Source organism: Sander vitreus, chromosome 7 (genome assembly GCF_031162955.1).
Source record: "Sander vitreus isolate 19-12246 chromosome 7, sanVit1, whole genome shotgun sequence".
Taxonomy (NCBI): domain Eukaryota; kingdom Metazoa; phylum Chordata; class Actinopteri; order Perciformes; family Percidae; genus Sander; species Sander vitreus.
The window spans coordinates 10,193,128-10,219,886 of NC_135861.1; the positions used below are offsets into that span (position 1 = coordinate 10,193,128).

General features: G+C 39.5%; 1 protein-coding gene across 2 annotated transcripts in view; it reads right to left on the reverse strand.

Annotated features, from left to right (window-relative positions):
- mtcl2 (microtubule crosslinking factor 2) overlaps positions 1–26,759 on the reverse strand; it is a 97,920-nt gene that overhangs the window by 53,214 nt on the left and 17,947 nt on the right. For both annotated transcript variants that reach the window (XM_078254527.1, XM_078254526.1), the window contains exon 4: positions 23,771–23,920. In XM_078254527.1, the coding sequence (XP_078110653.1) occupies positions 23,771–23,920 (150 nt within the window). The remainder of the gene's footprint in view (positions 1–23,770; positions 23,921–26,759) is intronic.

The following is a 26,759-nucleotide window of genomic DNA, read 5'->3' on the forward strand; positions in this document are numbered from 1 at the left end:
CTGAGATTCACCAGAAACTGTCATCGATAGAGTTTCTTTCCTGCTCCTATGATACTTGACCCACATAATTCCATCTTTTTTTCTTTAACGCAGCACAAAGCACCTCCTCAGTCAGCCAGCAGGAGATAGCAGAATGACAGAACATGTAATGGACTTCATTACCCAGAGGTCCAGGGAGGTGGTATCAGATCAGACTTATTTTTATTCTTTTAAGAGGCAAGCAGGGGCTGAGACTTTGAGATAAAGATATATTTTTGTAGTATTTTCTGCAGTTTTTGTTTTGGTGAATCAAGCTTTCACTAAATGAAATGTCTTGCTACACAATACACACACAAATGTATTTCATCCTTAAGGCCAGGTCAAACCAGAAAGTGGCACAGTCAAATTCATCCTGTGTTTTAGTAAAAATATTTGGTTTTAGGGTCTTTGTGACATAGTGACTATTCGTAGGGCTAGGGTTGGATGAACTACCGTAGCTACTGAGCTAACCATTAACACACTAGCAAACCAGGAACATGCTAGTGCTAGTCCATCAGAATAACTCTTTGAGCTTTTTTGCTCGCTTTAGCTTTCTATATACATACTGTTTACTCTCCCATGGCATTTTATTCTCAGCACTGTCTGTGCATTCCTTACATAATAAAGACTTTTATTAAAGAGGGGGAAAAGCTCTCCAAGGGAAGGCGCTTGCAAGCTCATTAACTTGATCTTTAACAGTACAAGAATTCCACACATTTTATTCAAAAGACATATTTCTTAACTGACTGAAAACCATTTCTCTTTTGTTGAGCAGTTTATAATCCGATAAATGATATAAAATTATATAAATGAATAAAAGTGGAAGGTGTAACACAGCTAACATGCTACAACAGCTTCCTCCATTTTGGTTTCTACGGCGCAGAGTTCCTTCAAAGGTGAGCACTGTCAAGACGGCTTGCCTATCGTCAAATTCAAGGGTCAAAGTTCACCGAAGTTTAACTTGACACATCAACATTCATGCAAATATACTTCACTCCTGTGAGTGAATCCACTGATTGAGCCAATTCTATTGGACTGAATTGGATTTATTCGCCAAAAGTTCGCCGTTTTAAATGCTGGTGTGATCAAACCTTTATGTTTTTATTCAAGAGTTCACCATGCTGTAGTTAACCTGACTAGGTCTATATCACTCAAATCATTCTGTTTGCATTTAATTTGACCTTAGCCGAAACTTAGAATATGGTGATAAGAAATTAATTTTAAAGTGCCCATATTATGAAAAAAAAGTCACTTTTTTCTGGGATTTGGGGTGTTATTTTGTGTCTCTGGTGCTTCCACACGCATACAAACTTGAAAAAAAAACAACATCCATGCTGTTTTGAGTGAGATACGGGTTTCTGAATGTGTTCTGCCTTCAGTCTCTGGGTGAGCTGTTCAAAATCGGCAGGGCTTTTTACGTCACTAGCCAAAACGAGGTGGCTAACCGTAGCATGCTAGCGCTAGCATGCTAACACTAGCATGCTAACGCTAGCATGCTAGCTCGTTCTCAATGGCAAAACACTGCTACAACACACACTAGTTCACCATAATCTACAAAAGAACTACTTGCATGTCCCTATTCTGCAGGTATTCAAAACAAAGATGTTACAGCAGTGAGAGGTCTCACTCGGTAGCTAAAACAGAGAACTGAACACAGGGTGAAAAGAGGAGATGCACCAATGTGCAGTACAACAAAAATATGGTGTTTTTTGAAAATTAAACCATGTAAACCTATTCCAGTACAACCTCAAAATACAATTATGAACCTGAAAATGAGCATTATATGGCCACTTTAATGCAAAAATGTGAATCAATCTTGGCTGAAGTTTACAGCTGTTCAGACATTTTTTAGCACAGTTTCCCCTTTTCGTCTTCCATTTCTATAACAACCATTCAAAATATGTCATATTTGTTTATTTGAGTCTTATGCACTGTGACAAACATTTGTCTCTGCTATGTCATGCAGCTTAAAATCCCCATAGAAACAGTAGCTAACTCTGTGAGGAACCTACAACAATGGGTTTTTAATAGTGGAGTTAAAAAAAAAAAATTATGATCACATATGGTTTAAGTCCGGGCTTGCACTGCTGTCGTGGGCGATGCTTGTGCCAATTATGAGAAATCCTTTTCGAGGGAACATCCAGAGCCAGTGTTGGCAGCAGGACGTCAAGACATTCATAATCAGTCTGAGATAATGAATACGAGGGTGATTTATCAATTTTCCAACAGGGTTTAGTCTGATTCCACATTTCCATAGCAGCATGTACACACAGCTGCCTCCTCAAACTCTACTCTTTTTACAACAACAGCCTGACAGTCACAGCGCTTCAGTGCAGCAGAAGATGTACAGGTTAATTATCTGTAACAGTGTAGATACTGACCACTTAACCAGTGATGGTCTGGCCTTGCAACCCAGTCTCACGGCAGTTCGTGAAATGTTCACATAATTTAATCTATTGATTCGTGTACACAGACACGTTTATCTCGTTTTTTTTTGTGATGGTCAGCCCGTTTTTTAAACTAATGTATTTCAATGGGAAGCATCACAGCATGATTCCCCAATAATAACATTAAAAGAAATACATACAAACCATGATAAGATCTCGTGAATAAATGTTGATTAAAACAGCGGTTATAGGACCAAAAATACCAATAATTGCAAAGCTGTAAACAGCTTCTCTGCTGCAGCCCGACTGGCAGAAAGAATCGTGCTGTGATCACGAAAGATGCTTCCCATTGAAACACATTAGTTTAAAAAAACGCGCTGACATCACGAAAAAAAATGAGATAAACGTGTCCATGTACACGAATCAATAGATTAAATTACGTGAACATTTCACGAACTGCCGTGATACTGGGTTGGGCCTTGTGCACCGCAGTAATGTTGTAATTCCCGCCATTACCTGTTCTAGCAGCTAACCCTGACATGAAAGCAGCTGAATGCAGGTTTCCATGAAGAAGTGCCATAATTAAAGAGGACAAACCTTCAGCAACTGACCTTGACAACAGGACACATTCAGAGGATTCTTTTTATATTTGGACCTACAGCAGGAAATCTCACATCCTGGCAGACAACGCTGCTTTGAGAGGGTACTGTTTGAAACTTTTTTAGACAGTGAAGTGCAGTCAAATAAGTTCATGTTTGCCAATGCCAACCCCAGCCACTGTATGATGCTTTATACTTAAGAAAGGAAAATTGTAAAGTCGGCCCAGGTTTCTCGCACCATTAACTACAAACGGAGTCCATTTTAGTTTGATTTGTATTTTTATTTTTTTTAATTATAGGTTTGATAATAGCTAATGTGTCCACTAGTGTACATGTACTTTGTCCTTGTGCAAGTAACCAAAACACCACCCGTTTACGTGTAATTAAATACTCTGAATTGCATAACATGTCCTTAAATTATAAAATCAGCCAAAACCTACAGTGGCATTGTGGTTTCCTGATGAAATTGTGCTCTCTACAATGGTCCATTGGTGTCCTCTACCATCATACAAAAGGACTGAGATAAATCTCTTTTGCTGTAGGATTAGAGTCATCCACTCCACTGAGCATGCTTACGCCCCCCACACCTTACACGCCTCTTTTATTTCTTCTATTCCATCATATATGTTTCCATCACCACATTTTTGCCTTTTTATTTTCTTCTCCACCCTCCGAGTTCCCCTATTTGTCTTTCTATACTACCTTCATCTCACCTCTCTCTGTACCAGTGTTCTCCACGTTTTTCCCCATTCAATCTCTCTCTTGTAAACCACTGATTTTTACTCAGTCTCACTTTTTCTCAGTCTCACTTTCTCTTTGCTTGTTTTATTTTCTCTCTACATCTTCATTCTGCCTTGCTGTTTCTCATTTAGTTTCAATCTAGTACAAATATTGGCATGAGAAGAAAAAAAAAAATCAATGCAGTGAAAAGCATTACCATTCTTGAACTGATTTATTATAGATCTTATCAAACTGGAATAGGACAATAAGACAAATCTCAAAATTAACGTGGTAATCATTTGTGTATGTTTAAGACACAAATGGTAATCGGACCAAACCCCACTCAAAGTCACAGTCAGTGTTTAACCTGACCTGCTGCGTTTAATGAGCCTGAATGCAATTAAATAACTTTCCCACCTTTGCAAAACCCACAGAAATCTTGATCCAGCTGACAATGACTTCAGAGCATTTCAAAACCTGTCCAAAACCACCCTTGTGTATGTTTTGCTGGATTAATATGTATAACACAAAATAAAAAAAACAACCACATAAAGCCTGAGGGAATTAAGAACAATTGGAACCAGACCAAACTGGTTAAATTGGGATTCATTTATTTCAAAGTTTGGTGCACAATATTCACATTAAAAATGCACAACATGGACAATACGGGTCATGACATTAAGGTCTGTGGGTAGAAAAGGTTTTGTTCAGAAATTGTGGATTGGACTTTTTCCAAATGATTCTTGTTCTTGACTAAATCAAGGCAATACTGCAATCAACCCCAAAGTCTGCCCCTGTGCCACCTGTGTGCTGTGCACTGGGCCGGGATTATAAAACGTAGTTCGTAGCAACTGATATCTCTCGCTTTAATATCTTAGTCGATCCTAGCCCTCTGCAATGTCCCTGGAGTAAAAGTCTTATCTCTCCTCTTCTCCTCTCAACACATGGACCCTTGAAGGTACTTTTCTCTTCAGGCAGTTGCACAATGACTCCCTCCACCACCACCTGGGCCATCACACTCGATATCTACTATTCTAACCTCTCAGTCAGTGTGCGATTACATTAGAGCTTCTCTTTTCTGCTCAGTCGAGCTCCAGATACCCACAGCTCCATTCTGCCCCATTAACCAGCCAGTGATTGGTTCTCTACTGGATGACTGGATACGGCTCATTACTGTGCTACAAGTGAATTATCACATCCTCCAACAGCGATAGCCACACAGCTAATCGTGTTATGAAACAATACTACTAACCCTTCTGGTATTATGAAAACTAATAAAGTAATAACGATGATTATACTACTGGGAATGTTATAATGCACAAGTTTATCAAACTGTATTAGTTATCTAGTGATTATAATTTCACATACAAGATTCAACAGCTTCCCTTAAAACAGAATGTTGCCAGGAATAGATGATAATGTTAATTTAATATTTTCTGTGTCAAGGTCTGCATGCATACTAGCTTTTTCCAGCATTTTCAACCACATCATATGGTCTTCATCAGTGGAAGAAGTTTGCTCAGTTGCCATGCACTTCCATTAAAGAAGTAACATTTTAAATGTGTGTCCCATTAATTAGATCGGTTAAAGTGCTCATATTATGCTCACTTTCAGGTTCATAATTGTATTTATAGGTTGTACCAGAATAGGTTTACGTGGTTTAATTTTCAGAAAACACCATATTTTTGTTGTACTGCACGTTGCTGCAGCTCCTCTTTTCACCCTGTGTGTTGAGCTCTGTTTTAGCTACAGAGTGAGACATCTCACTGCTGTAACATCTTTGTTGGGAGTCGCACATGCGCAGTAAGTTCTGCTAGCTTGTCAGTTGCAGAGTATGAGGGCGTGCCATGCTAGCAGCTAGGCGAGCATTATAACGTGTGTTACAAAGTGATGCGCGTTCGTCACGGAAGTAAAGGCTGGACTACAATAGAGCTGTTTGGAGCAGTTTGTGAACAGTGTTTTCTGTTGGAGATGGTCCCAAAGTCCCTTTGGGGTGGACTTTGGGCTTTTTCACATAGTAAACCTATAACGTGCACAAAAAAGATATATAACACAATAAAGGAAAGGGAAAAAGCCAAAAAGCATAATATGAGCACTTTAAATGTCTTCGCATATTTAGAAGCAAAATCCTTAAAAGTTTCAGGCTAAAATCCAGCAAAAGTGAGATAAGATGTTGCAGAATTTATTTAACTTTTAATCCATCTATTATCATTTCTCAAAAGAGGTTCAGAACCTTTATATCAGATCATATTTCGGTCCAAATTCTCACCGTTTTAGATGGTAATAAATGTCTCTTTATTTAAGTATTGATCAAAGTGCTGCTAAGATTTAAAACTCACTTTTCAAACGACCTGATGCACAGAGTGGTGCCTCACGCAGGCAGAGAGAACAACAGCCAAAAAACTTTGTGTCAGCTCCTCCTCCTGATCCGAACAGAAAGGACTGTCGCAGCCATTCAGCATGTTTTATGTAACCTGCAGGAGGGCAGAGGGATAATGTGCTTTTGTCCCTGTCCATCCATCTTGGTTATATAAGTCACCATGACCATTCTGGACAGTATCTAAACATTTATGTTGGATTTACACATGGTTTCTAAGACACATTATCATCTATTTATGTCCAAATATGTCCTAGTTAAAAATAAAATCAATGTTTTTTTTCCTGGTATCATAATGTATCTAAAAGGCATTGTGACTCAGGTGAGCAGCGCAAATGTCAAAGCAGTACAGATGTTTCCATGACACAGCAACCTGTTAAAATATAAAGCCTACTTTTTCTAAATCAGACTTTGAGGTCGACGAGATTATTCTACACTGGTTATGATATTTATGTGGGTTGACCGAGAACCAGGTTGCATGTGTAATTAAAATTTCCAGGCATTCAAAAAAAGAGAGAGAACAATTTGAAATGTTGCTGCTTCCCTTGTTCGTTAGAGAATTTCTACAGATTCTTATATTTTACAACAAGTCAGAAGAAACCTTATGGACAACACAGACATACAGAGAGAAATATTGATTTTACTACCTGTACAACATTAAAAACCTGTGAACATACAGTAAATACTGAAATCAAATTTTCTGTCTAAGAAGCTCTGTAGCTGCTACCTGCACTGATTTATGAAACTGTGGTCTGAATATTTTTCTGACACCAGGTTGAGTGAATCTGCAGAACTGTTTTGTAGAAATGATGTATGATTGTGAAGATTTTGTCTCAGTTTGGGCTGAAGTTAAGCTGAAGTTGTCCTACTACTGAGAGGAATGTACTGGTCTCGATGTCTCAGAAAAATACAAGTGAAGAGGAGATGGTTAGCAAGGTGATGGGGAAAAAGAAGAAAGGTGGCAAAATGAAGGGAAGGATGAAATAAACCGAGAGTGAAAAGGGAAACAGTGACAGAGAGAAAGAGGAGAGTAAGAGAGGAGGAACATGTCAAAACACAACACAGCAGCACTGATCCACACTAATGAACGCAATCCAATGGAAGAGCGGGACTGTGAATTATGCAACACAGGCTTACAACTATGAAACCGGGACAATGAATTACTATGAACCAAGGGCGTTTCTAGGACTTGATGAGGTTCGAGGCTTAGCCTGGCCCCATGAAAATAACCTGAACGCAGAGCAGATCACAAAAACGGTGATTGGCTTGCACAGTTTGCCAACAGCCATGTATGTTCGTTTCAGCAGCCCCGTTTGTAGATGTTAGTTAGATGGCACAAACATTTGGCCTAATTACAGGTGGCCAGGCAACCTAAAGGCAAAGGTTTTGTTTCCATGTGTGGGAACAACTATGATGTGGGGGGTCTAGGGGTCCTCCCCAAGAACATTTTGAGCATTCAACACTTAATTTCCTGCACTCTGGTGAACTTTTATGCACCTATTTCTACCTTTTTCTGCATCAATGTATGCTGAAAATATCTCTATTTATGTAAAGGAAAACCCACGTGACAATTCAAAATATGAAACTATAATGGAACATAATGCAGAAAGGCTCTCAGGCATTCTGTAGGCCGATTGCTTTTTAAACTATTTATTATGACTTTTTTCGTCTTTTGTTGGAGAAGTAACTATATTCACCTCATGGATACATTAAACCCCTGGCTCATGTTTCAGCAAGATTTCTGCTCATGTTCAAAATGTTCTGCACATTGCAAATACATTAGTACATTAGAAGTTAAATAGATATAGGCCAATATTCACATACTGTATAAGTCCTCATATTAGTGATGTGAGAATTGGCCTTTAGAGAGATAAAGGCCTTTTATCTTGTAACAGAAAATTCTTTGACAAAGCAGCTAATTCATTACACTCGATGTGTGTTGATGATAAGGGAGGAGGCCAGCAGTGAATCCCTTCAGGAAACGTTTTTTCCCTTCAGCACACGTTCCTTATTAAAGAAAGACTAAAATGATGATGTTTCCAAAAATATTGCTGTAAAACAAACAAAGAGATTCAAGCCTAATATAGCTATAAAGTCTTAACGTGGACTTCAAATACTAGTACACTTTTCCATTAGATGTATAACAGTAAAGCTGCAGAAATACTACAATCTAAAATGTTGACAAACATCTGCTTTTATTTGAAGAGCAAATCAGGCAATGTGCTTCTGGTGCTAATACTTTCCTCCTAGAAATTTGTATATTCAAATTGTATTATTTAATCAGAGCCACAAAAAGCTTCAATGGTCAACTATGCTACAAAGAGACCAAAAAACAACAGCAACAAATAGTACTTCATGTACCTATTTCACATTCTTGTAGCCTTCTTCAGCATTTGATATGGTCGAAAGCTCCTTAGAAAGCTAGTAAGTCAACCATGGGTTTTGAATATTTTATCACAGTTTTATGTCTCCATGGTAAAAAATGAATCTCTATTGTCAAACTAATAAACCGGCTCCTGCATGTTGTAAATCTGCTTGTTACATTTCATGTCTTTCAACTACTGAAAGGAGAAATCCGGCGCAAAATGAACCTAGGGGTTAATAACGCACGATTACCGAGTCGACTGTTCTCTGGGATTTGTTTTCATGCTAATCGAATGTGACCAGTTTTAGCCCAGACCGCTAATTAGCTTATAACGCTAGTCGTTGGGGCACGAGTAAAGTAAAAAGAAATCGCTATTTCTATACCACTAACAAGCCTCAAAATAGCACTACACTTCCACGGTAGCATAATGAGGGTCCCTACATGTAAACCGAAGCATTGAGAACTTTGTAAGTGTACAGACAGTTTATTAAAAAGATAGTACCGTTCATGTATACGAGCGGGCGCCATCTTGGGAAAGGAGTCACGACCAGTCGAACGACGAACGCCGTGCTTGAGCTATGTTACTGCTTACTGGTTGTACGGGCGCCCGCATGTATACGTGAACGGCTAACGCTAACAGAGGCTGTAAACCGTAACCTTAAACAAGTTATCAATAATAAATCTTTCAATTGTGTCCGCTCATTCATTTTGTATGTGATTTAGACCATATACTTTCTCCTACATTAAACAACCAGTCTACAGAACAGAGCTCGACTTCCTCTTTCTCTGACAGGCTTACAGCTGCTTTCGGATATCACACTAGCAGGGAAACCATAGCAACAAACGACACCGGCAATGTAGCCATAGTAACCACAGTGCAGCCAGACAAGCATCAGCAGGAGGTGCCAGCTACTCATTTTCCACGTCTCCACTTCCACATCACAACACCAGCCGGCAGCACTGTGATGATGTCACACAGCCTCACTTTGGGAACAGGAAGAGGGCGACGGAAAGAAGGAAGAACAGAAGGAACAGAAAAGAGGAACATACACACAATGTGAGCCTGCCTACATGTGTGTTTTACAAATGACCTGCTGCCTCACCGTAGTTTCATGCAGCTGAGTGCTGCCATTGCAGAGCCACGTCTACACACAGCAGAGCTCACATTCATGATCCATTAACAATAAACCTCTGCATCCATCATCAGCCTATAAACCTCTCATCCACTGGCAATAAACACTAACAGGACCAGTCAAGTCTTCTCATGGGAAAAGTGCACCTTTCAGCTGATATATCTGAGATTGTTTTTGTTACATTTTAATGTACTGTACAAGATTCTTGTTTTGGTTATGTTCTGCACTAGATTTCCTGGAGATCAGCTGTCAACCAAACAGTGTAGGCGTTACAGTGTTTCCTGCTGAATAGGTTTTAATTTCAAAAGCCAAACAAGTTCCACAAAACCTGGAACTGCAAAAGCAACATTTTGTTGAGCATGAATGCACATTCTTGTCTTTGGGAACAGTAGTTTGACAAAATATTAATTCCATTCACTGCTCACATCCAATGCCATAACCCCATCTTTGAGAAGAGATAGGGTCATGACCTCCACCGCCTATATATGACAACATGTTTAGAGTTAGAAATGTAATATATCGTTATCGGCTCGTTTCAACTCCCAATTATCAGCCTCAAAAATCCAGCATTGGTCAAAAATCCAGCATTGGTCATATAATGGTCTATAATTTGGTTACGTGGGGACAAGTGAGCAAAGTCTTCTCTGACGAAGACGGTTAACGCGATTGAGAAACTCTGGAAAAAGCCAGTAAGTTGACCTTGAGTTCTGATTACTTTGAAAGAGCTATCATAAACTAAAAACTAAACTGTTCTAAACTAAATGTTTAGAACAGAAAATATAATATAACTTACCAAAAGCAGAATCACAACTGTGTTACCATTCAATAAAGTAGTCCTGCAGCCTATTTTCCTCCAAAGTCTCCAAATTCCTGGCTCTGGTTCAACCTAACAGTAGAAGATAATGACCTCACTATGACAGTCTATTGTAGATCTTGTTGTTTTTTTTGCAGTGGAAAAGAAATATGAACCCTTAAACTCAGCTGAACTCCAGTAGCCTGTGATTTGAGCCTTTGTAGAACAGTTGCCATCCAGCTATAATCCGCTCAGCAATATCAAAAGACAACTGTAGTTTAGATTTCATGTGTTTCGTGGAGTTTCTCCAGTGGTTTCTGAAGGTGTATCACAGAGCCAGGAGTTGCAGCATTTTCTTTAATTAAAGATAAAACGTGAAAATCCTCTCAATTGGCTTTTCAAGGTTAAACAGCCACAGTGATATCAGACTAGGGTTGGGTATCGTTTGGATTTTTATGATTCTGATGCCAAACCGGTACTTTTAAAACGATTCCGATTCCTAAACCGATTCTTGAAAACTGAAAAAATTGAAAATTATTTAAATTTAACAATATATTAATGTTTTAAAGTACTTAAATATATAATAAGGAAACCTAAATCACCTAGCGATCACGTGCAGTGAATGGTTAATATGCTTTTATGTCCGTTTTGGTGAGCCCAGAGGGAAAATATGGCATTTTAAAAGTAGCCTACATTTACGGTAGCTATAAACTACAGAGAAAGTGTGATATTTTTACGTCCGTTTCAGAGCGACAGAGGGAAAATATTTCAGTCGACACATTAAGTGGAACTGAAATGAGGAACCGAAATTTGTGTTCTAATCCGGTCCGATTCCTACCGGTTGCGTAGGAACCGGTTCCATAGTGGAACCGGGTTTCGGTACCCAACCCTATATCAGAGCAGACAGAGAGGCAACAGGGGGGTTCTGTACACAGCTTAACATCTAACACCTGTAATGTAGCTACTGTAGTACTGCGAGGGAATATCAATGAATGACCACATCCAGGCTACATCATCTATCATCCTCACAGCACAAAACTCTGCATCGTCTGTCTTTTGTCTCATCTAATTGCAAAGACAAGGACAACTGCAGTGTTTTACCGAGGAAATAAAGGCCAGACCACCAAAAACATGACCTGGTGAATATTCGGCCTAAATGTAGAGAATTTCAGATGGCATACCTGTTCAAAAACAGGAATCACTGAGAAGAAGTTTGACTTGACTGAACACTTGGGATTTAATTGATTTCAACATCTATATACACAACAGGAGCTCAATGGATGTGACATTATGAAATGGTACAGAAACTTTATTCTGACACAAAAAACATCAGAACCACAAAAAGAGCAGATTTATAGCTGCTGACTGATGGTGTTCTCAAGCTCCATACCAGAGGTGCTCATTGGAAAGTGTGGCCTTTTCACTTAGCAAAGTGTGCAGCCATTAAATTCTAAGGCACTCTTACCTTTTAAAACATTTAAATGCCTGTATTGATTTGAGCACGGCTGCCTCCAGCCTCCTCTGTTCATCTCGACAGTGAGAAACCAGCAGTGAAACCTCAGACAGACTGAAGCTGCTGCACAGATTAACAATTATCCTAGGAGGTTTAATTTGTGTGAAAGTGGAATAATTCAGAAATGTCACAGTGAAATGGGGTCGATGTTTGTGCTCATATTCATTACAGTACAGAAGAAAATCAAACACACGTAATCAAAATAATAATAGGATGTAGTTATTTTTGTGTAATGTTTTCCCACTCTAGCTCAAATGTAAATTAAAGCAGTCACATTGCCAGTAACCGCAAGTTGAAGTTTACCGTTGCATTTAAGTTTAGTGTGCAACCAATCATGAGTGACTCTGAAAAGAGACTGCTGTGAGCTACAGTGACGGTCTGTTGGCCAGTCCACCACTTTGGTCCAGTCTGAAATTACTGGACGGATTGCCATGAATTTGGTACAAACATTCAATGTCCCCAGATAATGAATCATACTCAGACTAACCCAGCAATGTATACAGATTCCTACTGGTACTGTAGTCGTACTGTGATTGTTCTCAGACAGCAGAGCGGGGTACAGTAGCAGTATAAATGGATCACCACGGACATCAGGACGTATTATTCATGTATAATTCATGAGCCGAGAGCTGCTCAGCTTCACACTGATGCAACTCGCATTCAGTGAGCTAACACAAAATTAGGCTTGAAAACACACACACACACACACACACACACACACACACACACACACACACACACACACACACACACACACAGAGAAAAGTAAAGCACAATCTCAAGGGAGCAAAATTGGATCTATATGGTCCATACTATGTGTAAGACAATCAATTGATAATCACACTAACACTTTCAGCACACATTCTCACATACAATAGGATAAATGCAGTATGTGTGTATCCAGTGTGTGTGTGTGTGTGTGTGTGTGTGTGTGTGTGTGTGTGTGTGTGTGTGTGTGTGTGTGTGTGTGTGTTTTATCGCCAGACACAATGGTTCCCAACAGAGACCAGAGTGGAACCTTTTTAGCAAACCCCAGTTTGTCCCCCATAGAGTAGGTGAGATAATCTGCACTCCAGACAGCTTTTAACAGCTGTAGACCTTTTAATGCGGGAGAGAGAGAGAGAGAGAGAGAGAGAGAGAGAGAGAGAGAGAGAGAGAGAGAGAGAGAGAGAATCCCTCCTCCCCTCCGTCTTCCATCTGCTCTTTTCTTTCACTCCGTTTGTGTACAGCATTGTCCTCCACCAACCCCCTCTAAGGTGTCTGTTCACCCACTGTGTTCTTTTCTTACCTTTCCCTCTTTTTCTATCTAACATCGACTCCATTTTGTCCTGTTTAGACATACGGACACACTGCCTAAAGCTTCCCATCCATCACTGAGTGTATCTACTCTCCATCTAACCTCCATCCATCCTCCCTTCAAATCTATACTTTACAACCTGCTCGTTATTTTTACCGCGCACATGTGGAGAAATATCGCCTGTCGAAGGTAAGAGGGAATGCTGAGCTCACACTCATGCAGCAATTAAGTTGCCATGGTAATATCATTCCTGCTCAGGTTAATGAACGCTTGATTATAGGACAAATTGAAAAATGTTGTCCATTTCATAGTGTGGTTGTTAAAAATGCCCTTCAGAAATCTGAGAAAAGGGGAGACCAAACTGGACTTCAAAAAGGACCTTTGTGTTATATCAATATAAAACTCATATGGTAAACCAAAAACTAACTTTGATAACTGCTTTTGGGTTTCTGGAAGAAAAATAAAACCACAAATACATATTCAAATGTGACAACGATTCAGTCAACCTTAACCTTCTTCTCTAAACCTTAGTGATGACTGAAAGGAGCAGATGTCCACCTTGTGATATTTACAGATTTGTCGCCACTCAAGGCAACAGTGGAACAGTCTGAGGCTTTCAATATTCCACCGGCTGCAGAGAAAATGTAGGAGCAATTATGTCTGACATTTTACCAAGATCTGCCGGTCTTTACAAAATCTTTTCAAAACCAGTTAAACAAAATTCAAGAAAGCGCAGAGGTTTACAGCTCCTATCAGCTCCTAACCAGGTGACATTTCAGAGAGAGGATGTGTACACCTGATAAAAGCCTTGCAGCAGCTGTTAGGAGTCATTTTCTGGTAATGTAATAGCACTCAAATGAAGTGTCCTACAGTCAAAGGTGAACATTTATCAAGTATTTATCAGAAGTACAGGTCAGAAAACAGCTTTTTATGACCACGAGCACATCCATCATTAGCTGTTTCTCTCTTTTTCCTCTGTTCTTATTGCCGAACAGAAAATATCAGCGAACAATTTTTGACAACTGAAATAATTTAAGTCCTTTATTGACCAAACATGCCAACCATTCTGTGGGTTTAAGCTTCTCATGAATGAAGACGTGCTTATTTTCTCAGTTTTCTATGATTGTTTTTAAATATCTCTGGGTTTTGGACTGTCGGACAAAACAAGCAATGTGAAGACATCATCTCAACACCAATTTAAACATCAGTGGACAAAAGAAAAAGTGGTTTGTGTTGTTCTCCTCCAGCTGGCTCTCCTCCCTGCAGGGTTTCTATCAATGAATGGTATCATCTCAATCCTTCCATTTATCCCCCCACCACCTCTTTCTTTGTACCCCCTCGTCCTCTCTTCTTTCCCTTCCCTCTTGTCACCTCACACTGTCTCCATCAGTGACTCGAACAGTTCACGGTCCTTCAGTACGTGGGGAATCTCAGACACACTCCTGTTCCAGCTACTGAGGCATGAAATTACATCTGCACCCCCTCCGGGCATCTAAAATATGCTCAACTGTTGAAAAAGTTTATACAATTAATGGCAGTAAGGAGAGGGAACATGAGGCAGAGGCAAACACAATGCTAATCCTCTGTGTAAAAAGGCCTCAGAAAATGTCCCCACAATTTAATTTAGACCCTGGTCCCTGAGGTCGAAACGCAATGAGTTCCTCAGAAGGTTCCCAGTTCCACGGGGAAGTTGAAAAGCAGTTTATCTCGCTCTTGTTCCATCTCCTCGCTTACCTCATCCTATCGCCAAACATTGTTTCTTTCATCATTTCTCCCTCTATCAATTTCTTTTCTATCACCCCTGTCTTTTTTTGGGGGACAATCTGGTTCTGTCTTAGTATCTCTCTCCCATCTTTTTCTCTTTGCTTCTCTCCATATCTCTCTCAATCTGTGCTTGTTACTGTGCTATAATAATTCAATTACACCATGCAGTTTTTGGATTATTGCAGCTGTAATGAAAACCCCAAAACAAAAATAACTTTTCTTCATCCGTCTGTCTTCTGCTTGCAAAGCAAACATCACCCTGTCTCTGGTGTGGTGTGGGGTGTATTTCCCTCTCTGTTCTTCTAAGACCATCTTTACTCTAATCAATCACTCTGACCCAGATAAAGCAAAGTTTAAACCCAGGCTGCTTTGATGATGTGACCCATTTAACGGCACTTGTGTCCCTACAGACAACACACTTCTTTCATTGTTGGCCTGAGATGGACCGTGGGGGAAATAACACTGATGTCATGACCTGACATGATGCAGAAAAGAAAAAAGGGACTTGGCCAATACATGACTGATACTCTACTGTTTGGCTAAATTACATCACTGTGATAAGCCAGGTTTTTGTAGCATCAGAGCAGTCGGCAGCATTTGGGGCACTATGGACTCCTGAGAGATGCTGTAATATTTCCACAATACCTGTCCGTGTTTCAGGTTACCTTTTTCAAAAAGTAAAATTTAAGCTCTTAGGCTGGCATGTGGGACGGCATATATTATGCTATTCAGAATTGATTTCAAGGCTTTACTTATTGCCTTCAAGTCTTTCAACGGTCTAGGCCCAAAATATATTGCCGACATGTTTATTGACTACAAGCCTAGTAGGTCTCTCAGGTCAGCAGGTACTGGTCAGTTGGTGGTGCCCAGAGTTCTTTCCAAGAGTGGTGAAACGGCCTTCAGCCGTTATGTTGCCCACTGCTGGAACCAGCTTCCGCTGGATCTAAGGCATGCACCAACTGTAACCATTTTTAAATCTAAGTTAAAGACTGTTCTCTTCTCCAGAGCTTTCAATTAGGCTTGCTTGATGGTATTTTAATTATTTTAATCACTTTATTTGTTTATAAACGGTTATGCCTTTACAATATGTTTGTCTACTCATGTAGCTCAATTGTATAGTTGTTGTTGTTTTCTGCCTGTAAAGCACTTTGAATGCCCTCTGTGTATGTAAGTAAGTAGTAAGTAAGAGTAAGAGTAAGTGCTCTATGAATAAATTTACCTTACCTTACCTTACCTTCTAGACTGAATGAATAATCGACCAATTTGCAGATTAATCAATAATACAAATAACTGTTCATTGCTACCATTTCTTTAATTTGATTTTTTCACCCTTTGAATTGGATTGATGTACTTTGGGCAGCCTTACCTATGCTGTGACTATAAGCAAAAACAGCCACAAGTTCAATGAGTTAATGAATATAAACCGCCTGAAATTGTCACACTAACTTTACAGCTTAACTGACCTTCCATTAACCCTGAATCTATCTCGTTCTCTCTCTCCTCTGCTGTGCTGAAGGACGTCACACTTGCATGTACAGCTTTGCACACATGCAGGCAGGAATGAACATAAAAGCTCAATGTAGGCATGGACATGAACACACACTGCAGGCGAGTGAACGCCCATTCTTCGCTTTCAGAAAGAAAGAACACACACAAACACACACACTGCAAAGTCTCCCTTGCTACCCTTGCCCCACATCCCTCAACTCGCTGCAAACAATAGGCAGCACTTCCTGGAAATCAGAAATAACAGGGAACAGTTTCCTTCAGCAGTAACTGGGGAATACAAGACAGAGAAGAAGAAGAAGAGAGAGAGAGAGAGAGAGAGAGAGAGAGAGAGAGAGAGAGAGCATTGAAAAGTCCATGTTTCCTCCACAGAGAGTGAAATGTACTGTCACAATCCCTACCTTGTTTCCTCATAGTTTACTTTATAATTAGCTATGATTTGAAATTTGGGACACTTATGAATAATCAACTTATTTTTCAATCGCCGCACTAATAAAAAAGGAGGGAGTGAAATTCGATAAAAAGTCCAAATATGTCGCAAAAACATTTTGCGCTTTTACACGGCTGAGGTGGAAGAGTTTGTGTATCGATAAAAGAAACTCCAACATGGCGCCCATTTATTCAGGTTGTCACCCAGTGCACACGCCAAAAAAAATGCTTCTCTTTCTGGTTTGCTTGTGTGTTGTGTGGCCTATACAGTATATTATCATCATATCATAATTATATAATTGCCATGTAACTTCAAAAACGTTGGCATTGGACGTTAATCAAGTTTTGTAGGATCATCCAATATCAACGGCCACACCATATCTGGGAATTTATTTTTTACATTATGGGAAGATTGTGTGAAAGCCAGAGAAAAGAAGAGCATAAAGATGTCCATTTTATATATGTGTATGTGCCTAAGCAGACAGAGTGACCTTATCATCCTCAATGCACTAACTCTAAATCACCATGCTAACACACACACACACACACACACACACACACACACACACAGAAAAAGAGAAAGAGAAACCTCTTGAATGACCTTCAAGGGAAATTAAACTCATGCAGAGAGCAGGAGAGAGAAGGGGTTTGTGTGTGTATATATATATATATATATATATATATATATATATATATATATATATACTTGTGAGAAAAACAAAGAATGGAGGCTGAAAAAGAACGAGACGAAAATAGACAACGATAGAAAAGGAGCGACAGAACAAAAAAAACAGATTCAATGAATGACATGCTGCATTTTTCTCTTCGAACTTTTTCTCCAATTAAGGCTGTTATCTCCTCGACTGGCAGCCCTCCTACAAAGACCCCACATGGGACAGTCCCCCAATCCACTACCCTCTTTTTCTCTCTTTCTCCCTCAGTCCTATACTGTATAATATTTTTCTCTTTCTCTTTTCAGTGTTTTCCCTCTTTATTCACTGTTAATTCCTTCTGTTCTCATTCTCTATCTGGGTGGAATACTTCAAGTTCAGCCAACCATCCATCCTGCTTTGAATCCCGCCATTTCACATCCCTCCATCTGTCTACCTCTCCTCCTTTTAATATCGCCATCTCTCTGTTACTCCTTTGTGTTTAGTCACCTTGAGGCAGTGTGGCCACAGCTGGAATTGAAGCTGTTTTGGTCAACTTCTACTGCAGTCTATGAACAAAGGAGCACCAGGACTCAGGCTGGTAACAGTGCATGACTTGCTAAAAATGCAGGTGTAATACTTTTTGTCTGGCAAGAGGACAATAGTGATAGGAGGTAGTGTATAGGGCTGTAAACTAGCTTTTTAAAACGATAGCGCACAGACGGAACTGCAGACATTTTAACGTGCAATCTTCAGATCTTAAAAGAGTAAGATCCCAACAGCTCATTTAATGCTTATACAAAATAATCCAAATAGATTCATTATTTTATTTTACAATTTTTTAGACACCCAAGATGATATGTTGTTACAAAAACGTCAGCTAATGCAGTCATTTTAAAACCGCTAAAAATGTCCTTTCAAAAAAGGTTTTTCTCAGTAGCATCAACTATTTATGACTAATGAGCAAAAATCAAAGTTTAAGTTTGGAAAAAGCATCCTTAAGTATTATTTATTAAGAGTTTAAGAATCTACTTCATCAGGACTGTGTGGGCGTGGTTTGATCACATGTATATATATATATATATATTTTTTTTTTTTTTTATATAAATCTCCTGTATCCTGTATACCCTCACAGTAAGAAGCTGATTTAGAAAATACATTTTGAGGGCCTTTAAGTTAAGTTGCTGCACTTGTTATATTGCCCTTTTTGGTTGAATTGATGCATTTAAATGTATTTGCAATGTATAGAATTAGTCTTGATTTTTCATTTAGGGTATATTAAGATATACATTCAGCAAAATGAGGTGGTTATCATTTTATCTGTCAACATGCAGACATAAACTGACTGTTAGCACAGTCTTTGTATGCATATCCTGTGCTAGCTACAGATTGAAATAGGAAAGCATGATGATCATCAGGGTGTGAGCAAAACAGAAAACGATACATCGGGCAGAGGTTAACGGCAGCTGGAACACATTGGATGCATATTTATGCATCCATCATCCATCCTACGAGGTCAAAGTCCTTCATTCATTCTGCTTATGATCACCTCGTGAGCACACACATTACCAGACCCTCTTTATTCTCCTCTTTGCCCCATCATTCCTCCTTCTATCCATCGCATATTTATTCATGAGGCAAAGGGACACATACAACAGCACAGTCAACCCTGAGTGAAACAGAAACACGCAAACTGTGGCTGGTATTGTTTGTCTATTTACACTACACACCGTGAATCACACAGCCACAAACACGAGAGAGCAGAAATGGTGATAGCCATGCCTGCAAATGTGTCTCCTTTTTCATAACGGGCTGCTGAAATTCATAAGACTTCAACCTCCAATTCAATCCTTTAAATTCCCTGAACATCAAACTCAGCTTCATTATCTCCCCCACCGTGCCTTCAATCAATCCTTCCCTCTGGCCTCACCTTCAGATGACACAGCACCCTATACATCCTCCCCTCTATTTCTACAGAGACCATTTCTCTCCCTCCTTCTACACTTCCTAACCTACATCCCTCTGGAACTCCCTCCAAATCCAACCTTGCCTCCTTCAAAGGTCAAACAGCTGGAATGGATCGATGGTTTTTGGAGAGGACTGCAGCAGAGGAGAAGAGAGAGAGAGACGAAAAGAGAGTGGGGGTGGGGGGGAGACAAAAATGGAGAGGCCTGAGTGAGAGAGAGTAAAGGCTTTGGTATGGAGGAGGGAGAGGGCGATGAGAGGGGGAGGACGGGAGGAGGAGGATATGGGCAGAGTGGAGATTTTGAAAGAGGAGGGAGACGGGATAAAGAAATCCCTGCATCAGCATTCCTCTGTCTGGTCTCTGTCAGAGCGGCAGGAGAGAAGGGAGGGAGAAAGGTGATAATAAATGAGAGACGGAGGGAGGAGTTGGGGAGGGGCGAAAAGGAGAAGAGGACAGAGAAAATTAAGAAAAGGGGGAACATCTCCCTTCTCCTCGTTCAACTTAATTGCGTTGAAATTCTCTTTACCCAAAGGATGGTAAACAATAGAGGTGTGTGTGTGCACATGTATGTGTGTGTTGTGCTATATTGACAGATACTCCAGCAGACAATGTCTTATTAAGATAACACATTGAAATATACTAGCATATATTCACATATAGCTAATACTACATATAATATAACAAAATAAACAATCTGTGCGTTCAAATAGCTTGCAGCATGTCTATACGGAAAGCCATGTTTTTCAGTCGTCCGTCTCATGAAACAGACAAACGCTTTTTAAGTCTTTTTTTTTTAATTTTCTTCCGTTTTACATGTGTTAGTGCAGTGATTGTGCATTGGGCTCTGACCGCAGCAAAAATGCGGAAGACCTACACTTAATATTGTGCCTGAACACATCCTGTGTAGACACAGACAGAGCACTGAAGCTAATGCTCACGCTACACCTCCTGTGTAGACACATTCAGTTCCTAGCTAACCATGTTCTGTATACATTGATGCTTCCTTTTTTTCCATGTATATTTCTGTTTAATTTGTGCTACCAGGTGTCAGGTCACACAGTTCATCTTTAGATAAAAATATAGCTGCTATGTATATATAGCAGTTTCTAATTAAGATTTTTACCTTTAAGATTTACCTTTCCGTTTTTGTGCACAGAGCATTAAGTTTGCAAGGTTTGCAGAAACTAATCCCTCTCCAGTTACCAGTAAAATATTGACGGCCTGCAGCGGCTGAATAAAGGTCTAGCCCTACACCGCATAGCTCTGCTTTGTAAAGAATATTGATATCAGTACAGACTGCAGCCGCCACCAGGACACAATCAATAATTCACAAACCTCCTTTACACCTGTGAATCACCAACGCCTCCGTTGTCTGTGTGCACTTCTGTCTCTCTCCCTTTTTGTTTGTCTCTTTTTACACACATTATCTTTATCATGTCTCCATCCATGTCTCTATCTAAAGGTCTCTTTGCCTTTTTTCTCATCTCTCCGTCATTTTTCCCATTTCTGGGCCGTACTTGAATTCTACTGCTTATACTGTGTGATCAAAAGTGAGGCACAGATAAGCGAGACATTCCTGTTTGGATGAGGACACACACACACACAAACACGGTTCCCTGAATCGTATCAGCTATGTGAAGAATTCCCTTTACGGAAGGGTTAGCATAACTCGGCACAGACCCAAACACAGCTTATGAAACCATGTTAGTAGACAGTTAGCTAACAACTAGAGAACCCCTTAGCATGACAGTCATAGGGTCAGTCAACAGACGGCGATTCAAGGCTTGGATTGACACTGAATCATCAGTACACAAGATGAGCAACTGTGTTAGAAAATATCTGGCTCTTTGACTAAAAAGTCAAAGCAAGCCCATAAAACCGAAAGAAGGGAAGTCAACTACAACTCCCAAGGCGCATTTTGTTAAGAAACATCAAAGCACCAAGCTTAATCATTCTGTTGCATCCACTGCTAACAGCAAGTACAAGCTAACGATAACACTTTGTAGAGAATGAATTCAGTAGTTTAAATCCCAACTGCAACAACAATGTGGTTTGAATTCGCTACAGCTCTCATTTACTGGCCGGCTGATGATCATAGTAGTATTTACAGCCATCCACCAGACCAAACAATGCTGAAATAATCAATGAATAAATGACATGACATAAATCTACGGTATTAAAAACAACAACTTTGAAATGGGAATTGGAAGTGGGTGCACTTCTGGAACTAGCAATGCAAATGCAAAACAAATGATACTATCAACTCGCCCAATAATAGGTGGAGAATTTCAACCACTTACAACATGAAGTACTCATTGAGGGTACATTGAGGCTCATCAAAAGAGGATTATTTGCAATTAACATGAGATGAAACTATCAAGACAGCGTGGTTGAAGGAGGAACTAGCATCTGCTGGTATCTGCAATCTCATTCGTTCGGTCACCACCCAAAGCTCATGACTACAGGTGATGGTTGGAGTGATAATAAACTGCCTCACACTTCATTTTACAAGCATTAGTGAACAACACAAGGCAACAAAGTTACTAGTTAGCTTAGGCAGATAAACTACCACCGGAAAGTCAACATTGGGAAAAGGTATATTTCCGCGTCCCTCCATTTTCCCATCCACCCACAAACAGCAGACTGGTAATTGTATCGAGAGAACACACAGTCCAGCCAGACCAGAGCAGACAGACCCAGACAGTCTCCTGCCAAGCGATCCAGCCAGCCATCCATCCAACCCTGACCCACATCAGCGGCCTGGTCCTGGGCCAAGGCCATGTCATGAGCATCAGCCCATCAGACACTGAGGAAAAGAGACAATGAGCAGAAGCAAAAGAGAGAGCGAAAAGGGTTGAAAGATGGGGCCTCGGTTTATGCTCTTCACTCAGATTAGACTGCTCAGAAGGGAGACAGTGGAGAGGTCAATCTTGCTTAACTCAGAGCCAATGTCCAGCATCACTTATTTTTATTTATTTTCCTTTCAAAGGAGTGCTAGGCCAACTCCGTTTTATTTTCACTTCAGCTGGCCCTGACATCAAATTGTATTCTCCATTTTTCATTGCAGTTCTTTATTGGCTACACTTGGCAAAACAAAAAAAAGTCCCTGGAGAGGCAGCAGAGTGGCAGAAATGAACTAGATGAGAGCAGAGACGGGCTCTCATGAGGCTCACAGGGAAACTGAGCACAGTAAACATTGTTTTCTTCAAAAGGTCTAAAAGTACGACAGGCTAAATAAGGATCTGCCTGAACCTCAATGTTTAGCTGAAATTTCCTGGTTGATCCAAACTCAAATAGACACTTTAGACCATAGTAATCTTCTCCATAAACAAGAGTACAGAACAGTACAAGTATAAAAAGCACAGCAGAGAATTGGATGACAACTACATGCTGTTTATTGTGAGAAATATTACAGCTTGCTGGCACACAGAAAACCTCTCAAAAACTAGAAACTGCACCAACCACCTCTGCATCAAGAGACGTAGCCTTTTCAGCTACAGTCAGGTGAAAAAATTAGGACACCCATGCTAAAGTTGACTAAAAAGTGGAATAAAAAAAATCATCTTTTGGAAATTGATCTTAATGCCTTAATTAAAAAAATGAGGAAAAATCCAACCTTTAAGGACATCAATTTTCTTTGAGAATGAATAATGTATCGTAAATAAATAAATGTTCTTCCTTAAAAATACAGGGGGCATAAGTAAGTACACCCCTATGTTAAATTCCCATAGAGGCAGGCAGATTTTTATTTTTTAAAGGCCAGTTATTTCATGGATCCAGGATACTATGCATCCTGATAAAGTTCCCTTGGCCTTTGGAATTAAAATAGCCTCACATCATCACATACCCTTCATCATACCTAGAGATTGGCATGGGGTACTGTCCATAAAATCATCTCTCACTGCAAATCAAACCAGCTATTAGGCTAACTGAAATAAAACCATGCCAATCTCTAGGTATTCATTCACAAAGACAATTAGCGTCCCTTAAAGATTAGATTTTTCCTCATTTTTTTTAATTAAGACATTAAGATCAATTTCCAAAAAGATGATTTTTTTATTCCTATTTTTAGTCAACTTTAGCATGGGTGTCCTAATTTTTTCACATGACTGTACATCAAATAATTCACAGATTTCTGAACAGCCATGCTGACAAACAGCATGTATCCCATTCAGTTTTCCTGATCATTCCTGCTGAACCCAGAACGGCCTCTTCTGGCTGCATACAGCACAGCTATGAGATTTAGATCCTACCTTGTCAATTTCCTGCTGCAGGACCTGTTTGGCGACCTCCAGGTCCTGAAGTCGAACCCTCAGCTCCTCGTTCTCCTGATCCAGACGACTCCTCTTCTTCTCCACGCTGTCCAGCTGGCTGTGGAGACGGATGGACACGTCCTTCGCCACCTGAGAGGGTGAAGAGGGAGGGATGGAGGAATTTTAGCTCAGTGTGTCGAACAATCATCCGTGCCAACTGCATGGATGAATAAATGAATATTCTGCAAAACGCTTTACATACAGCATGTGTGCAAATAGGAATTAAATGAGAGAATACTTCATTTAGCTTCACATATTCTACTATAAGTCGGATTAATCTTTGATTTTAGGTATGTGGTGGATTGGAATATTTGAAGTAACGTAACTTCTAATGTCTCCTGAAAGACAAAATTGTTTTGGATTAAAGGAAGAGACGCATAAAAAACACATGTCATAAGAAGACACTTAATAAAAAAAATAAAACACTTGCAAACACTGGCCTGAACTGAAATACCCACACTATTCACACAAAAACATGTACACACTTAAACTGAGAGGATTTCTAAGACATATGACTCATATTATCCCCCAAAATAAAGTACATAAGGTGGAGTTTACAGTAAACTAATCTTCATTGCCAGTGCCGACAACAATAACCTTCAAACTGTCATCATGGGATATTGCTCAGGAGATTACTTTTCATGTTACTAATCTCTGTTCAGGTAAAAAAGATAGAAGCTTGGCTCTATTTATTTTTTTAATTTTCAAGCGTCAGATATGTCCTAGGAAGGCTGCCAGTGCAAACAAGACCTGAGTTAAATGCTGGTTTTGTAGCTGAGTCTACAAAGTGTATCTTCTCTATCAGCAGGAACTTTTTTCTCTTTAAATCTAATAAAGTCAAAATATAATTAATGCCACTCTGGCAGGAACTGATCTTTTATACATAATGTGATCTTATGAAAGTCTGATTGTTTCCCCCTTGAGGGGATTTATTCATTAAAAGTTTCCAATGTCGAAGAGTCAAACCAGGACAAAGTCAACTTCCTGGTGTTTGATATATAAACAGCACAAAAGGAAACAAAAAGAAACAGGAAACAAACTCCAGACTGATAAATGCATTATTGTTCAGTGGGGTTTATGCAGGTATAATGTAATGTATAGTATTCAAAATTAGAATGGCTTTATTATGAGGCAAGTACAACAACTAACCGTAATGTTGTTTGCTTTATTTATCTTTGGTCTGATTTTATTAGTGCATTAGATGATACATGAAGTAAGCGGTCGTGTTACACAAACACAGCCAATGTTTCATCTCCAGGTTTAATGTCCTAATGACAAATGGATGAAGTCAAAGCACACACTAAGAGCCAATATTGAAACACGTTGTGCTTTTCTGTAACTTATGTTCCTCGTTATAGTCATTAGACCAGCAGTGGACATTTTGGATGGGCTTTTTGTCCGAGAAATATTGCCTAAAGACGTTTAGGAACTAGGCAGCAATAAAAACCTCCTTTCTGACTCATGCTGCAATATACAAACTTATGTTGGTATCTGGTAATTGCTGAATTACATGCGGTAAAATTACTATTTTAGCAAGTTATTTTCCGTGGCGTTATTAGTGTGCAACGCAAATACAGTTAGACGTCATGGTTTAGGACTGAGAGACTCGCACTAAAATCTGCTGTACTTTGTAAAACACAATTTTTAGGAAAAGTGTCAGACAATTGCAAAACGGTAAAATCAGTTTTGGCATGATTCTAAATGCTTCAGGTGACTCCCACACTAAAAACAGATGTTCAACCATGCCTTTTGGTTATATGAAAAAACTTGAATATGAAAATGATTTGATAAAAATGCAGATAAAAGAGGTCATTTGCTTTAATAGATGTCAATTTAACACTTTAAAACAACTGCTTAAGCTCAATTTAAACTAAATATGAGGACTTTTATTCTAAAAGGCTGTATTAGATTTGATGAAATGAAACTTTAATGATTCCCATCGGGAGTTGAGTAAATGGATATATCAGGTTCTAGAAAGAAAAAGCCTGGTTAAATCAATCACTCAATAGCTCATAACTGTACTTCGACCCCATTAACCTCAATATTGATATTAATTTAGATTAATCTGCGGGAGAAGGTCTTTAGTATCTGATGATTTAACAGTTTTGTGTTGATAGATTTTACTTTTATGTTAACAATTACTGAGAGTAGGCCTTATTTATCATTCACAATCATTGTATTATGTATTTTGTACTTTGATTTGGTCCCAGCTCCAAAAGGACGTGAGAACATACATAAAGTGGTGACAACACAGAACCACTGCTCTGCACAAATGGCCTACCAGCTGCTTTCATTTGATTATATGGAAACGAGGTGAAAAGCTCGGTCCATTCAAAGCACAGCATAATTTGGTAATAATATGACTTGGTAACTTATGTGCCCAAATGACTCTAACTATGTGGACCAGTAACACGTCTGAAAAGTGCCAACAAATCATTAATTCCACACATACAACAAACCTTGAGGATATGAAAATCAAGTTTGCATCTGGATAATGTGTGTTATTCTATGAACATGTTACCTTTAGTAAATATGTTATATAGTATATTCTGCACACAGTGTGGAGGGAAGTTGGCAGCTCAGGTGTGATCACAGAGAAAAGATTTTTCTCACTGGGAATCAGACAAATTGTAATTATATGTGAGACGCTGTCTGCATGTGTATTTTCTTTGTGTGCGTGTGCGTTTCACATTGGCACTGCAGATCTGCAAAATCTCTTTGAACACGATTTGTAATTGTGTGCATTTGCTGTGAGTCTGTGTGCCAGAATATGAATGTGTGTTTCTATGTCTGTGTCTGATCTGCATGTGTGTGTGTGTGTGTGTGTGTTTTAACCAGTGCCAGTGTGCCCCAGTGTGCCCCACAATGCTCCTCTGTACTGCCCACTCTCACTCTACCCAATGGCTCCCTGAGCTCCACCATGCGCCAA